General features: G+C 37.3%; 1 protein-coding gene across 1 annotated transcript in view; it reads left to right on the top strand.

Annotated features, from left to right (window-relative positions):
• Positions 1 to 15656, top strand: part of LOC132225556 (probable ubiquitin carboxyl-terminal hydrolase FAF-X) — a 273762-nt gene that overhangs the window by 81576 nt on the left and 176530 nt on the right. Inside the window, 5 exon segments of the mRNA XM_059680650.1 lie at positions 3445 to 3560; positions 3754 to 4005; positions 4376 to 4514; positions 9422 to 9574; positions 10590 to 10694. Coding sequence (XP_059536633.1) covers positions 3445 to 3560; positions 3754 to 4005; positions 4376 to 4514; positions 9422 to 9574; positions 10590 to 10694 — 765 coding nt within the window.

Below are 15656 nucleotides of genomic sequence, written 5' to 3'. Positions count from 1 at the left end.
AAGGCAAATAGCTTTTTTCTCTTGTTCCTCTTTTACATGATTGCTTTTAAATGTTTTAATTCCTCCTTAATTAATAATTAGTAATTTGTCCCAGGAGTCTTGTGTATCTATTGTCCCTTGGTGGTTTTCATTAAATATGCCTGCTCTTTCCTGTGGCTTTCTTTTAAACTGCTAGCAAGATAAAGAATAGAAATGAGTGAGGAAATATACAGGGAAATCACTTAAACCCTTTGAATGTAACTTCCTTATAATTGAGAATTTCCTTGGTTGTTGTAAATTTGGGACTAATTCCTAGAGCAGAGTGGGCAACCTTTTTATGAGTGCATGCCAAAACCAGCAAAATCTCTGACTCAAAATTATTCTGCATGCCAACCCTAATTTTTTGAGAACATGTTACGCCTACTTGAGACCTTGAAGAAATAATAAAATGCATTCGAGCAACAAAAACACAGTATATGATGATGAAAAATACATTTTTTTAAATGTATACATGTACACTGATAGTTCGACAGAAAACTTTATACTCCGTTTGATATTATCAGTGGGACTTTTGGTGCTGCATCACTGATGACAGAGATTTTACCTCAGGATTATATTTCGTGACCTTCAGAGATATGCACAAGCTACTACTTTCATCTGTCAGGCTACTCCTATTATGAGACTTAACAAAATTCATCACTGAGAACAAAGATTCACAAGTGTATGTGGATGAAAACATGGAGAGTAACACTGTTGCAAAGTTTTTTAAACAGAAAAAATTTTCTGGAATGGCATTCCAAGTCCTCAATAGTTCGTTTTCGACACTTCTCTCTGGTACTCCTGTCTCTAATTGCCTTTCCTCAGTGTTTTCCAAGTCAACTCTAAGGTCAATAAATTTCTGCTTCCAAATTGAGCTACTCTGAAATTCAGTCAACTGCATTTCAAAGTCAGCCGTATCTATCCATGAAAACATTTGTAAGTTTAGTTCCTCCAGTTTCATGCTGTCTGGAAACCTCATGAATTTTGCTGTCTCTTCCAGTTCTCTGAATTTCGCAAATCTTGATAGGAACTGCTCAATAGTTGACTCGATGATGTTTAAAAACAGCTTTTGAAGGCTATGGCAGTCTGTTCTGTCATCTTTTGGGAGGTCTTTGATGTGCCTCTTGAGGTATGGGAAATATCTAAATCTCTCACCATCCACATCCCTCTTGAAGACTTCCAGTTTCTTTTCAAAAGCCTTTATGTAACCAAACATAACATCAAGTCTGTTGCCAGTTCCTTGTAATTTAACATTTAAGTCATTCAAATGTTCACAAAAATTGTAAATGGAAGATTATAAGAGAGGGATGGCACACGTGCCAAGGGTTGCCCACCCCTGTCCTAGAGCCTCATATAAAGTTATTTAACAAGCTTTTAAGATTCATAATCTACATCTTGCTGATGTCACTCCTTATATAAACCTTTTGAAACTAAAAAGTTAGGAAAATGCTACAGTAAATCCATTCAGAATTAAAAGTGTCAATTTACTGCAGTTTTAAATTTTATTTAGATTTGTATGATATAAAACCTAGAATCCTATATAATAAAAGCATAGTGTGCAAATTGTCCCCTCGACCAGGAGTTGTCCGGGAGTTTGACCAGGGAATGGGCCGGCCAGGTGAAGGGAGGGAAGTCCTGGCCTGCAGCAGCTAGGTACCCTACCAGTGCACTAATTTTGTGCCCTGGGGCCTCTAGTTAGGACAGTGGTTCTCAACCTTCCTAATGCCTCGACCCTTTAATACAGTTCCTCATGTTGTGGGTGACCCCCAACCATAAAATTATTTTTGTTGCTACTTCATAACTGTAATTTTGCTACTGTCATGAATTGTAATGTAAATATCTGATATGCAGGATGTATTTTCATTGTTACAAATTGAACATAATTAAAGCATAGCGATTAATCACAAAAACAATATGTAATTATATATGTGTTTTCCAATGGTCTTAGGTAACCCCTGTGAAAGGGTCGTTCAACCCCCAAAGGGTTTGCGACCCACAGGTTGAGAACTGCTGAGTTAGGATATAATGGTGTATTATTTAACAGATTTTAATAGCATTTCTCATGTATCTTGAATAATTTTTTATTTAATTTAAAAATTATTTCTACTTACAATTAATTAATAGTAAAAAGCCTATCCCACTGCTGACACCAAGAAAAAAAATAGTAAAAAGCTTGCTCTTTCCTGTTTTTTGTTCATATTTTATTATTATCGTGGCATTTGGGCCCAGGCCAATGTGGCTCAGTTGGAGCATCCTTCTGTGCATCGAAGTCTCATGGGTTCAATTTCCAGGCACATGGGTTCAGTTTCAGGGCACATACCTAGGTTGAGGTTTTTGGTCTGTAGTCAGGTCAAGTACCTGAGGCAACCGATAGATGTTTATCTCTCACATCAATATTTTACTCCCTTCCTTTTTCTCTAATTTGAATAAAAAACATAACCTTGAGTGAGGATAAAAAAACAACAACAAAAAACACAAAATTTAAAAAATGTGGCATTTTGGAAGGCAAGATTTAAAGATATTTCTTCCACACTTATGCTTGTACACTTGATTTTTATATTTATGTAACATTTCCAGTTTTCATTTTTACATATGTAAATGGTTTTAGCTACATCACAACCCCTACCTAATTCCTGTTTATGAGATACTATTGGCCCGGTGCATGAAATTTGTGCAGGGGGGGTGGGGTTTTCCCTCAGCCTGGCCTGCACCCTCTCCAATCTGGGACCCCACAGGTGTCAGGCTAAACCACAGTTGGACGTCTCTCTCTCAGTCCGGGACCACTGGCTCCTAATTGCTCACCTGCCTGCCTGCCTGATCACCCATAACCACTCTGCCTACTGGCCTGATTGCCCCCGTCCCCTTCTGGCCTCATCACCCTTAACTGCCCCCCCCCTTGCCGGCCTCTTTGCCTCAAACTGCTCTCCCCCCCGCCCCCCCGCCTGCTGTCTTGCAACTGCCCCCTCTGCCAGCCTGCTTGCTCCCAACTGCTGCCCCCTGCCGGCCTGATCGCCTCCAACTGTCCCCCCCTGCCACCTACTCACCCCTAACCACCTCTCCCTCAGCCCCACCACCATGGCTTTGTCCAGAAGGATGTCCAGAATTTCTCCCAGTCTAATTAGCATATTACCTTTTTATTAGTATAGATTATTAGTATAGATACTTAGTATATGTGGGATATGAACAAAAAAAAATCTTGCCCCTATAATCTCTGTAATTGTAACCTAGGGTGGTTTTGTTTCAAGGGATGCAGGGAAAGTTTTAAGTCTCAATGAATAAATATATGTATGATCATATAGTAAAAATATTTTGAATTCTTTTTAAAAGTAACTTTATTATTGAATTTTCTAATTCTGACTTACTTTAGATAATAATTTTTTTTATTTCTTTAAGGAAAGAAATAACTAATTATAAACTGTGTTGCAGGGTTGGCTAGTGGATCTCATCAATAAATTTGGATCATTAAATGGGTTCCAGATTTTGCATGATCGTTTTATTAATGGATCAGCATTAAATGTTCAAATAATTGCAGCCCTTATTAAGTAAGTTATATTTTAAAGTTAATATTCAGTGTAGTATAAAACTTACTGCCTTAAAATACACTGATTTTTTCAAGTAGTGCTTTCTATTTTAAAGTGTAATAACTTGAATTTTTTTAAGTAGTGGAAATATCTTGTAGTTCGGTTTTGATAAAATTATTGGACATTACAGAAATTTATGTTTTCCTTATTTCAGACCATTTGGACAATGCTATGAGTTTCTCAGTCAACATACAGTGAAAAAATACTTTATTCCAGTTATAGAAGTAGTCACACAGTTTTTAGAAAATTTAACTGAAGAAGAATTGAAAAAAGAAGCAAAAAGTGAAACAAAAAATGATGCCCTTTCAATGATTATTAAATTTCTGAAGAATTTAGCTTCAAGGATTCCGGAACAAGATGAAACTGTAAAAAATTTAGGAATTTTTCAGTTAAAAATGATACTTAGGTAAGATATTTCCCTGTATAACAGGAAGGCTGGGGAGTGTTGGGGCGGGGGGGCGGGGGGTTGCATGGGGCGTAAGAGATCAACCGAAGGACTTGTATGCATGTATATAAGCATAACCAATGGACACAAGACACGGAGGGGTAGGGGAGGCCAGGGGAAGGTCAATGGGGAAAAAAAGGAGACAAATGTACTACTATTTGTAATACTTTAAACAATAAAATTAAATTTTTTAAAAAAGGATCAGAAGAATTGGATAAAGACTGAAAAATTTTAGAAATTTTTCACTTAAAAATACTTAGATAAGGTATTTCCCTCCATAATTATTTGCTTTACTTTTTATAATGATACTTAATCCTAATTTCTCTTCTAGATTGTTGCAAATTTCTTCTTTTAATGGAAAGATGAATGCATTGAATGAAATTAACAAAGTTATATCTAGTGTATCATGTTATACACATCGGCCTGGTAATCCTGAAGAGGAGGAGTGGCTGACAGCTGAGCGAATGGCCGTAAGCCCCTTTGATTTTTCTTTTAAGAATAAGAACCTGCTTAAGGCAAACATGATTGACACCAATTGTTTGTAGAAACAATAACAAAAACTATTCATTGAAATTGGGAGATTGATTCATGGTCATTAAACCATTAAACTTTACAATAGTGATAAAAATTGATTTATTATTTAGAAATGATAGGTATCTGGTTAATATTTTTGTTTTGGGTTTTTTACTTCAAATATTTTTATCTTAAATTTGAATTATAGTTGACGTACAATATTTTATTAGTTGCAGGCTTACACCCAGTGATTACACGTTATATAACTTGCTAAGTAATCATCCTGATATATCTTACTAGCGGCCCGGTGCACGAAATTCGTGCACTGGGTGTGTGTGTGTGTGTGTGTGGGGGGAGTGTCCCTCAGCCCCGCCTGCCCCCTCTCACATACTGGGAGCCCTCAGGGTTTGACCCCTATCACCCTCCAATCGCAGGATCGGCCCCTTGCCCAGGCCTGACGCCTCTGGCTGAGGCGTCCGGCCCGGGCAGCGGGGACTCGCAGCTGCAGCGGCCCCGCGATCGTGGGCTCCGCTTTAGGCCCAGGCAAGGGACCCCTAGCTCCCGGGACTGCCAGCTTCGACCGTGTCCAGCTCCCATTGCTGGCTCCACCCCTATTTCCTGCTATCACTGGCCAGGGCGGCAAAGGCGCCTGATTCTCCGATCATGGCCCCAGGGGCCGCCTTTGCCCTGCCCCCCAGCTCTTAGCTCCCCCCTGGGTTTCCGATCACTGTCAGTGGCAGGGGGCTTCTTCCTGCTTTCCCTTTCGCCTCCCTGCATTGTGCCTACATATGCAAATTAACCGCCATCTTGTTGGCAGTTAACTGCCAATCTTAGTTGGCATTTAATTTGCATATAGCCCTGATTAGCCAATGAAAAGGGTAGCGTCGTACGCCAATTACCATTTTTCTCTTTTATTAGTGTTGATACTCATCTGACCCCATACATAGGTATTACAGTTAAACACTATATTCCCTATGTTATATTTTGCATCTTCATAACTATTCTATAACTACTAATTGTACTTCCTTGGTCCCTTTACCTTTTTCACCCACTCTCTCCCATCTGGCAGCTGTCAAAATGTTCTCTGAATTTATATAGTAGTGGCCTGTTTCTGTTCTGCTTGTTTCCTTATTTTGTATTTTTAGATTCAGTTGTAGATAGACATATATTTATTGTCATTTATTGTTCATATTTTTTATCTTTTATTTTCTTCTTAATGAAGACCCTCAAACATTTTGTACTGGGGGGAGGGACCCCTTGGGGGATGTCCCACTCCCCGTTTAAACATCCCTCGCACAATCCTGGACTGCTGGCTCCCACCTGCTCGCCTTCCTGCCTGCCTGCCTGCCTGCCTGATAGACCCAACCACTTCTGCCTGCCAGCCTGATCACTCCCTAACCACTCCCCTGCCAGCCTGATCTCGCCCCCAATTGTCCTCCCCTGCCGGCCTGATCTCTCCTCTTACTGCCTTCCCCTGCTGGCCCGATCGCAACCAACTGCCCTCCCCTGCAGGCCCGGTCACCCCCAATTGCCCTCCCTTCCCTGCAGGCCTGTTCACCCCCAACTGCCCTCCCCTGCCAGCCGGTCACCCTTAGCTGCCCTCCCCTGCCAGTCTGGTCGCCCCAACCTCCTTCTCCTGCAGGCCTGGTTGCCCCCAACTGCCTCCCCTGCTGGCCTGGTCACCCCATCTGCCCTCCCCTGCCAGCTTTCTTGTGGTAGCCATCTTGTGCCCACATGGGGTTGGCCATCTTGTGTGAGGATGTGATGGTCAATTTGCATGTTACCTCTTTGTTATGTAGGATAATGGTTTGGTGGTGATGAACTCCTATAGCTTTTTCTTATTTGGGAAGCTCTTTATATGTCCTTCAATTTTAAATATCTTCATGTGGCTTCTCCTTTTTATCCTTACTTATAGGACTTCTGTGCAGCTAGATTTCAGGTTATTCATTGGTTTAGTTGTAATTTTGATGTGGTTGTGGGAGGATTTCAATATAATATTTACCTACTTTCCCATCTTGACCAGAAGCATTAATTTACTATTGTTTAATATAGGTGTTTATGTTGTAATTATAGTTTGGTGGTATAGTTAAAATAAAGCAGATACAGGTGATCTTCAGAATAGGTGGGTAGATTTAGAATTTAGTGAATAAATTGTCACCTCAGTTTAGTTTTAAAATGGGGATTACATTAAAAAATAACATTCATGGATTAATATTTTATTTTAACGACTACATTTTTAAAATTACTTCCCTATGTCTATTGAAATTGAAAGAAAACTATTTACCATAAATATTCACATATTTACAAACGTGTGACTTTTTGTTGGGGCAAAAGTAGGCTCACACCCGTTTTTGTAGAAAATAATACAATAAATAATATGTTTTGCATACTCAAAAACTATAAACCTACTTTGCCCAGTCTGTATTTTACTGTTGAAATGAATAGCATGCAGTATACCACATGAGTTACTCAATAATATTGTTTTGAGTGGGTAGTGTATGCCAGCACTTGGGCTATGTCTGTGAAGTATAAGCTCTACATTAAAGAGGTCTATAGCTTAATAGCGTAAAAGATCAAAATGTAATAAATGTAATAAGTGTTTTGAAGACACTGGATGGTAGTGAGAAATAGTATTAATGTAGACCAGTGATGGCGAACCTATGACACACGTGTCAGAGGTGACACGCAAACTCATTTTTTGGTTGATTTTTTTCTTTGTTAAATGGCATTTAAATCTATAAAATGAATATCAAAAATATAAGTCTTGCCCTGACCAGTTTGGCTCACTGGATAGAGCGTCGGCCTGCAGACTGAAGGGTCCCGGGTTTGATTATTCTGGTCAAGGGCATATACATTGGTTGCGGGAACATCCCCAGTAGGGGGTGTGCAGGAGGCAGCTGATCAATGTTTCTCTCTCTTTGATGTTTCTAACTCTATATCCCTCTCCCTCTCTGTAAAAAATCAATAAAACATATTTAAAAAAATATATGTCTTTGTTTTACTATGGTTACAAATATCAAAATATTTCTATATGTGACATGGCACCAGAGTTAAGTTAGGGTTTTTCAAAATGCTGACACACCAAGCTCAAAAGGTTCACCATCACTGATGTAGACCCATGTCCTGACTCAGTGATGGGGTCAAGTTTTATGTATGCAATGTGCCTTTATGGAGTGTCCATCACAAAACTACTCAAAATGCCCTTCAATTTTGATAGTTACAGAAAATGAGAGTGTTCAGAAACTTTGAAGCAGTTGGTTATTCCTGTGATATTTTTATTGGTGTTTTTTTTTACACATTGTCTCTAAAATTAGAAATAATACATAAATTGTTGTCCAGTTATCTTAAGAAGTGTACTAAGATATGTAAATAATGTATACTTACATATGTATATATTCATGTCATATAATAACTGATAATTTATTAAAGGTTAACTATGATCTAGGCACCATTTTAAGCATATCACAAATAAAATCTCATTTATTAATCAACACTAATAATATTTTTTCACACTAATAATAATTTTAAGAATATGTCAAGCCTGTGAATGGAGGAAGAAAACCTCCCCCAAATTCATCTATAGGCTTAGTGAAATAAAATACTAATCCAAAAAGTCTGAATGTTTTCAGAAATAAACAGACTGGAATTGAAAAATATTTTTTAAATATTTTGATTGTGTAATTGTAGAGACACATGCAGTTACTAGTATAAGAAAAAATAGATTGAGGTTTGATCTCCCTATTTTGCCCTTTTTTTTCTTAGTAAGCTTATTTTTAGTTTCTGTATTCTTTACTCAGTTTTTCCAGTGGCAGCTTCATGGAAAAAAAAAAGTGGTAGGAAAATATTACAACCATGATATTGACATTAACACAATCAAGATACAAAATATTTACATGACCACAGAGATCCCTTGTGTTGAACTTTATAACCATATCCACTTCTTTTCTGCCAACCACTTTCTCACCCCTGACAACCACTAATCTATTCTTTATCTCTATAATTGTACCTAGATATATTCATAGGAACATTTCTCTTGAAAATTTAAATCCCATGCAATTATTTATTGATTTTGTATTAAAACAAATAAGTTAATTACATTAATTGGGTTATAATTTGTAAACGAAACTACATTTTTTAGTATAATTTATGAACACAAATTTTTTTAACTTTTTGTTTGTTAATCAACACCCAAGGATATTTTTTTCATTGCTTTTTAGGAAGGGTGGGAGGGAGGGTTGGAGAAAGAGAAAGAGAGAAAGGAACTTCAATGTTAGAGAGACACATAGAATGATAGCTTCCTCCACAAGCCTGGACCAAGGCTGGGTAGCAAACCTGCAACTCAAGGTATCATACATGCCATTGACCAGGAATTGAGACCCTTTGGTGCACAGACAAGCGTTCTAACTACTGAGTGACACTGGTCAGGATGGGTTTTTGTTTAATGTTAGTTAGAAATCTGAACCATGTTGTTATTTTCATTTCTTTTTAGTTTTATTTAGGTATAATTGAGATACATGTTTGTCAAGTTTAAATTGCACAACAGAATGACTTACTTTTATTGTGAAATAATCACAAATTTAGTTAACTTCATCATCTTCTGCAGATACAAAAAAAGAGACAAAGGGATTTTTCTTGTGATGAAAACTTTTAGGATTATTGTCATTACTTTCAATCGTATAAAAATAGCTGGTTAACTTTAGCCATTATGTTATACATTATATCCCCAGTACTTATTTTTCTCAGAACTGGAAGTTTTTAATTTTTTACCACTTTTTATTAAATTGTCCCCTTATTTTGCCCTTTTTTTATTTGATAAGCTCATTTTTAGTTTCTGCTTTGAAACAAACTATTGTATTACATTTAGGAATGGATACAACAGAACAATATCTTATCCATAGTCTTGCGAGATAATCTTCATCAACCTCAGTATGTAGAAAAGCTAGAGAAGATTCTTCGTTTTGTGATTAAAGAAAAAGCTCTGACATTACAGGATCTTGATAATATTTGGGCAGCACAGGTAAGGAATTTAAGATGATAGTTATTTCATTTTTATAAGAAAGAACAGTTTTCCCCATCTTGACACTTTTGCTAAAGGTGTGAGTTATAAATTATAACAATTCTATATGTTAAATATAGATGTTTTTTCCTGTGTATTAATAAAAGGAAACAAACATTAGAATAACATTATTACATCACTTATAAGACTTACGATTGTTATAGAAGATTATAAGTTCTCATAAATTTATGTGACTTTCCTGGTTTCAGAAGGATTACTGTGTAATTTGTTTAATTAGCTTTATGACATGTTTTATTTTCAATGATTAGTTGGGAAGTATTAAGCTTCAAATAACAAAGCTTTTTATTTTTATGAGAAACCACCAAAATATTCATTATTGTTGTCATTGAGCACTTAGTTTGCAGGTTTGAAATGTTTACTATTTGGCCATATTTTTCTTAATTTTATTAGAAAGCTAGAGGCCCGGTGCAGAAATTTGTGCACGGGGAGGGATTGGGAGGACCCTCAGCCCAGCTTGCACCCTCTCCAATCCAGAACCGCTGGCTCCTATCTGCTCACCTGCCTGATCACTCCAAATCACTCTGCCTGCCTGCCTGCCTGATCGCCCCTAATCCCTCTGCCTGTCTGCTTGATCATCCCTAACCGCTCTCCCCTGCCAGCCTGATCGCCGCTAACTGCTCTACCTGTCTGCCTGATTGCCCTAACCGCCTCTGCCTCAGCCCTACCACCGTGGCTTTGTCTAGAAAGACGTCTGGAAGACATCCGGTCTGATTAGCATATTACCCTTTTGTTAGTATAGATATGTATTCTGTAATAAACTTTCATATAAATTCCTAAAGTGTGTTACCATTCATACCAAGAAATTGAGTATGGCAAAAGCTTTAAGCATTTCAAACACAAGGAGTTCTTAATAAATAACCTCAGATGAAGCAATTGGGAATGCTTTGTTAATAATGGAGGTTGACATGTACACTATAATTTTTTATAAGTTTATGTAATATTTATTTTTCAACAGGCAGGGAAACATGAAGCTATTGTGAAGAATGTACATGATCTGCTAGCAAAATTGGCTTGGGATTTTTCTCCTGAACAACTTGATCATCTTTTTGATTGCTTTAAGGTAGTAGTAGTTCAAACAGTAAAGTAGTACCATTTCAAATAGAATTAAACATATATACTTTTTAGTAAATTAGCAATGTACTTACTAACAGATTTCACCAAAGAATAAATTCTGTAATTTATTCCAATTCAAATTTAGTATTTTTATTACAATAATAATTTCCATCACAAATACAGAATTATACTGTTACTAGAGGCCCAGTGCATGAAATTTATGCAATCGGGGGGAGGGGTCCTTCAGGGAGCCCTTGGGGGATGTCAGGCTGACAGCTTAGTGCTGCCATGGAGGTGGGAGAGGCTCCTGCCACTGCTACTGCACTTGCCAGCCTGTGAGCTCAGCTTCTGGCTGACTGGGGCTCCCCCTGTGGAAGCATACTGCATTGAGCATCTGTCCCCTGTTGATCGGTGTGCATCATAGTAACTGGTCGTTCTGCCATTTGGTTGATTTGCATATTAGCCTTTCATTATATAGGATTCCCTCATTTTCTCTGGCATTTTGTTTTTCTATACGTTAAAATAAACAGTTCAATACAGGGAAATGTTATTTGTTGTAATGGAAAGTTTGACATGGTAACAAATGTGGACCCGGAAATAAAACAATAACAAAGTGGTTCCCTCAGGTATTGTACACAGGTGCATAGAAATTCCATTCAAAAGAAAAGTCACATCTCTAATATCAGAGTTCTGAGTGGCAACCCCTCATAGCTGAGATCTCTCCAGAGCTTCAGTTGCTGTCTGTGGGCATCTGGTCAGCCCTTTCACGCCTCTGCCCTTCCAACCAGTGTCTTAGGCAGTCTCCATTCTCCATATTGATTATCAGAGTTCGCTCCAGCTAGTCTTCAGTTGATAATTCAGAATGTCTGTTTTGTAATTGAGTTGTAATTCCAGTTTGGTCCTGGGAACAGTGTCTGTGTAGCACCCACCTAATCCCTCTCATGTATTCTTTATATAGTTTCTTCAAATGGTAACATCTTGCCCAAAATGTAGTGCAGTATAATAACCAAAATATTGATACTCATACAATTTTGGTATGAGACACATTTCCATCATCACAGACATCCCTTAATTTGCCTTTGGTAGCTACACTCAGCTTTCTTTTACCTTGTTTTCTCCTTCACTCTGGTAATCTCTGTTGCTATAATTTTGTCATTTTTAAATGGTTGAATTAATGGAATTGTATAGTCTGTAGCCTTTGGGCGTGTTTTTTCCACTCAGCATAATTCCCTGCAGACTCCCAGTTCTTGTATAGTCTATAGTTTCCTTACTATTTAGTGCATAGTATGAAATTACTGTGATTTAGTTAACCACTCACCCAGAAATGAACATACTAGATGTTTCTGTTTGGGGGCTTACAAATAGAGCTGACTGAACATAGATGCAGATTTTTATTTTTATTTTTTGATAAATATAATCTTTGGATTGAATGATAGTATGCATACAGTTTGATTTAGTTTAGTTTTTCTCAAAGCAGTCTCATAAAGATAAAATTTAAAAACTATAAGGTTCACTTTTAAATGTACAGTACAATGTATTTTAGTATATTTTCACAATTATGCAATAGTCAAAATTATCTAATTTCAGAATATTTTCATTACCCCCAGCAAAGCTTTATATCCATGATCCTCATTTTGTCCCTCTTCCACCCTCAGTCTCCACTAAGCTGTTTCTATGGATACAGTAGGCCCTCGGGTTACGTTGGAGATCCGTTCCTAGATGTGACTTACCCAATTTTTGCCATAAGTCAGAAACCACTTACATAAACACCTACGTCACTCACATGGAGCACACACACACAGCAGTAAGAAATTGAACCAGTAAAAAAAATTTAAAAGAAAGATAACAATTCCTGACCTTTACTTGTGGTAAATAAATAATAAAAAACATAAAGCACATGTACAAACATCGAAATGATGGAAATTTTTTTTTTATAAATACTGTAAATGGGAGATGGTGATGTAACCACAAAACGACGTACATTGAGTCCAACATAACCTGAGGACTGCCTGTATTCCTATTTTGCACATTTCATATAAGTATATGGTTTCTTTTGACTGGCTACTTTCACATAGGATAATGTTATATTGTGTATCAAACTTCATTCTTCTTTTATTGCCCAACTAGAGGACTGGTGCACAAATTTGTGCACAGGAGGCGTCCTGCCAGCACGCCCCGACAGGGGCCCATCGGTCTGGGTGGTGGGGAGGAGGGGATGCAGGAGGTTGACTAACCAGCCCCGCTCACTATCAGGGTGGCAGGGGCTGGTTAGGGGCCAGATCGGCTGGGGGTAGGGGCCACGGGCCGTTGGCCATCTGGCCCTGCCCTGATTAGGGTTGGGGGGACCAACCAGGTTCCAGGCCAGCTAGGGGGTAGGGGGTGTGGTGTCCCAGGAGGTTGGGGTCCAATCAGGGCCCCGATCAGGCTGGTTGGCCACCACAGTGTGCATATAGCGACAGTTGTTTCCATCATTCCCATCATTCTGGTCGCTTGGCATTTATATAGAGAGATTATACTCAGTATAGTCAGTTGTGTAGAATTATATTAAGTATGTGGATATATAACTTTGTGTATGGATTAGTTAATGGACATTTGGGTTTTTACTTTTTGTCTATTATGATTCTGATGCTCTGAAAATTTATGTACATATTTTTCTTAGGATACATGTTTTTTTGTATTATCAAATAATCTTTATATACATATACACATTTTATTTTATCCTATTTTCAGTAGGTGAACATTGGGCATTTACCAGTTTTTTGGCTCTTATGAATAATGCTACCATGAACATTAATGTTTAGAATTTTGTATGGTCTTAGATTGTTAATTTTCTTGGGTATGTATTTCTTGGAATTGCTAAGTCATATGATACCTCTGAGGATAACATTTTGAAGAACTTTCAAACTCTTTTCCAAGTGGCTGTACCAATTTATATTCCCAATAATGTATGTGGGTTCCAGTTTCTTCTTCTTAATGTCATTTCTTATTGTCTGTTATTTCACCCTTTTAGAAGGCTGAAATTAAAGTGATATCTAGTAGTAGGTTTTGTTTTAATATATTTTATTGATTTTTTACAGAGAGGAAGGGAAAGGGATAGAGAGTTAGAAACATTGATGAGGGAGAAACATTAATCAGCTGCCTCCTGCATACCCCGCCACTGGGGATGTACCTGCAACCAAGGTACATGCCCTTGATTGGAATCGAACTGGGGACCATTCAGTCTGCAGGCTGACACTCCATCCACTGAGCCAAACCGGTCAGGGCTAGTGGTGGTTTTGAATTATATTTCCTCAGTAGCTAATGATGTTGAGTATCTTACCTGTCTATTGTCAATTTGTATAAATTTAAAGAAATTTCTACTCAAGTTATTTAATCATAACTTTTTTTTTTTTAAATATATGTTCCTGATTTTTTACAGAGAGGATAGGAGAATGAGAGCGATAGAGAGTTAGAAACATTGATGAGACAGCAACATCCATCAGCTGCCTCCTACACACTCCTTACTGGTGATGTGCCCGCTACCAAGGTATATGCCCCTGATCAGAATCGAACCTGGGACCCTTCAGTCCACAGGCCAACGCTCTATCCATTGAGCCAAACTGGTTAGGGCGATTATTTATTTATTTTGGGGGGCTTTATAACAACTCTTTTTTTTTCTTATGTCTTTTATATATTTTTTTAAATTTTTTATGTATAAAAATTCCTAATTCTATGTATTAATTCCCCTATCAGATTAAAATTTGCAAATATTTTCTCCTTTTAGATAGTGTCTTTTTTTTTAATATGTTTTTATTGATTTCAGAGAGGAAGGGAGAGGGAGACAGAGATAGAAACATCAGTGATGAGAAAGAATCATTGATCGGCTGCCTCTTGTATGCCCTGCACTAGGGATTGAGCCCACAACCTAGGCATGTGCACTGACTGGGAATCAAACCCTGACTTCCTTGTTCACAGGTTGGCACTCAGTCACTGAGCCATGCCACCCAGACACTTTCACTTTCTTGTTGGTATCCTTTCTATAATTAAATTTTTTTTCAGGTAAATTTCACATAACATAAAGTTAACCATTTTCAAATGTACAATTCAATGGAATTTAGTACAACGGTTGTACAGCCAGTATCTTTATCAAGTTCCAAAATATTTCCATCATCTCAGTCATTTCTTTTCCTCCTTTCTCTCCAACCCTGAAATATAGCAATCTGATTTCTGTCTCTAAAGATTTACATGCTGGATAATTTTTAATTTTGATTAATTTCTGTTTTGCTGGTGAGGGGTTTTTTGTCACATGCTTTTCATTTCCCGTTTAAGAAATTGGCTAATCTGTAGCCTAAGATATTAAGAAAAAAATTCTTATTACTTGCAGCTCTTTTATTTAGGTATGCATCCCATTTTAGTTAACTTTTTGCATGTGGTGGAATAAGACTTCTAAATTAATTCTTTTAAATGTGAATCTTATTTGTTCCAGAACATTTGTTCTTTCTTCTTTTCAAACTGTCCTTGGCCTTCTGGTCTAAAATCAGGCATATCATACATATATTCTTTTTAGTTCTATTCCATTTATTATATCTCTGTTGTTATGTCAGACCACATTGAATTGATTACTATGCTTTCATAGAAAGTTTTCAAATTATTGAGTTCTTAAACTTTTCCTTTTTTATATTATTTGGCTACCTTTAATTTTCTGAATTGTTATGTGTCTTTAAAAATTAGCTTGTTAGTATCTGGGAAGAAATTAGCTGGGATTCTGATAGAGATTGTGGGACAGTTTGAGATTACTTTGTATTGCATTGGCCTCTAATCCATGAATATGGAATAGCTTTCCATTTACTTAGAGAATTTCTTACTTACTTAGGTTTTCAATTTCTTTCAGCCACTCTTCTTAGTATTTTTTGTATTTTTGTAAAATTTATACCACAGTAATCTGTTGTTTCCAATGCTGTTGTAAATGGAAGCATTTCCTTTATTTTTG

This window comes from Myotis daubentonii, chromosome Y (assembly GCF_963259705.1).
Source record: "Myotis daubentonii chromosome Y, mMyoDau2.1, whole genome shotgun sequence".
In the NCBI taxonomy this organism is placed as follows: Eukaryota; Metazoa; Chordata; class Mammalia; order Chiroptera; family Vespertilionidae; genus Myotis; species Myotis daubentonii.
Note: the sequence above shows the minus strand (reverse complement) of the source record. Positions and strands in the feature narration are given on the sequence as shown.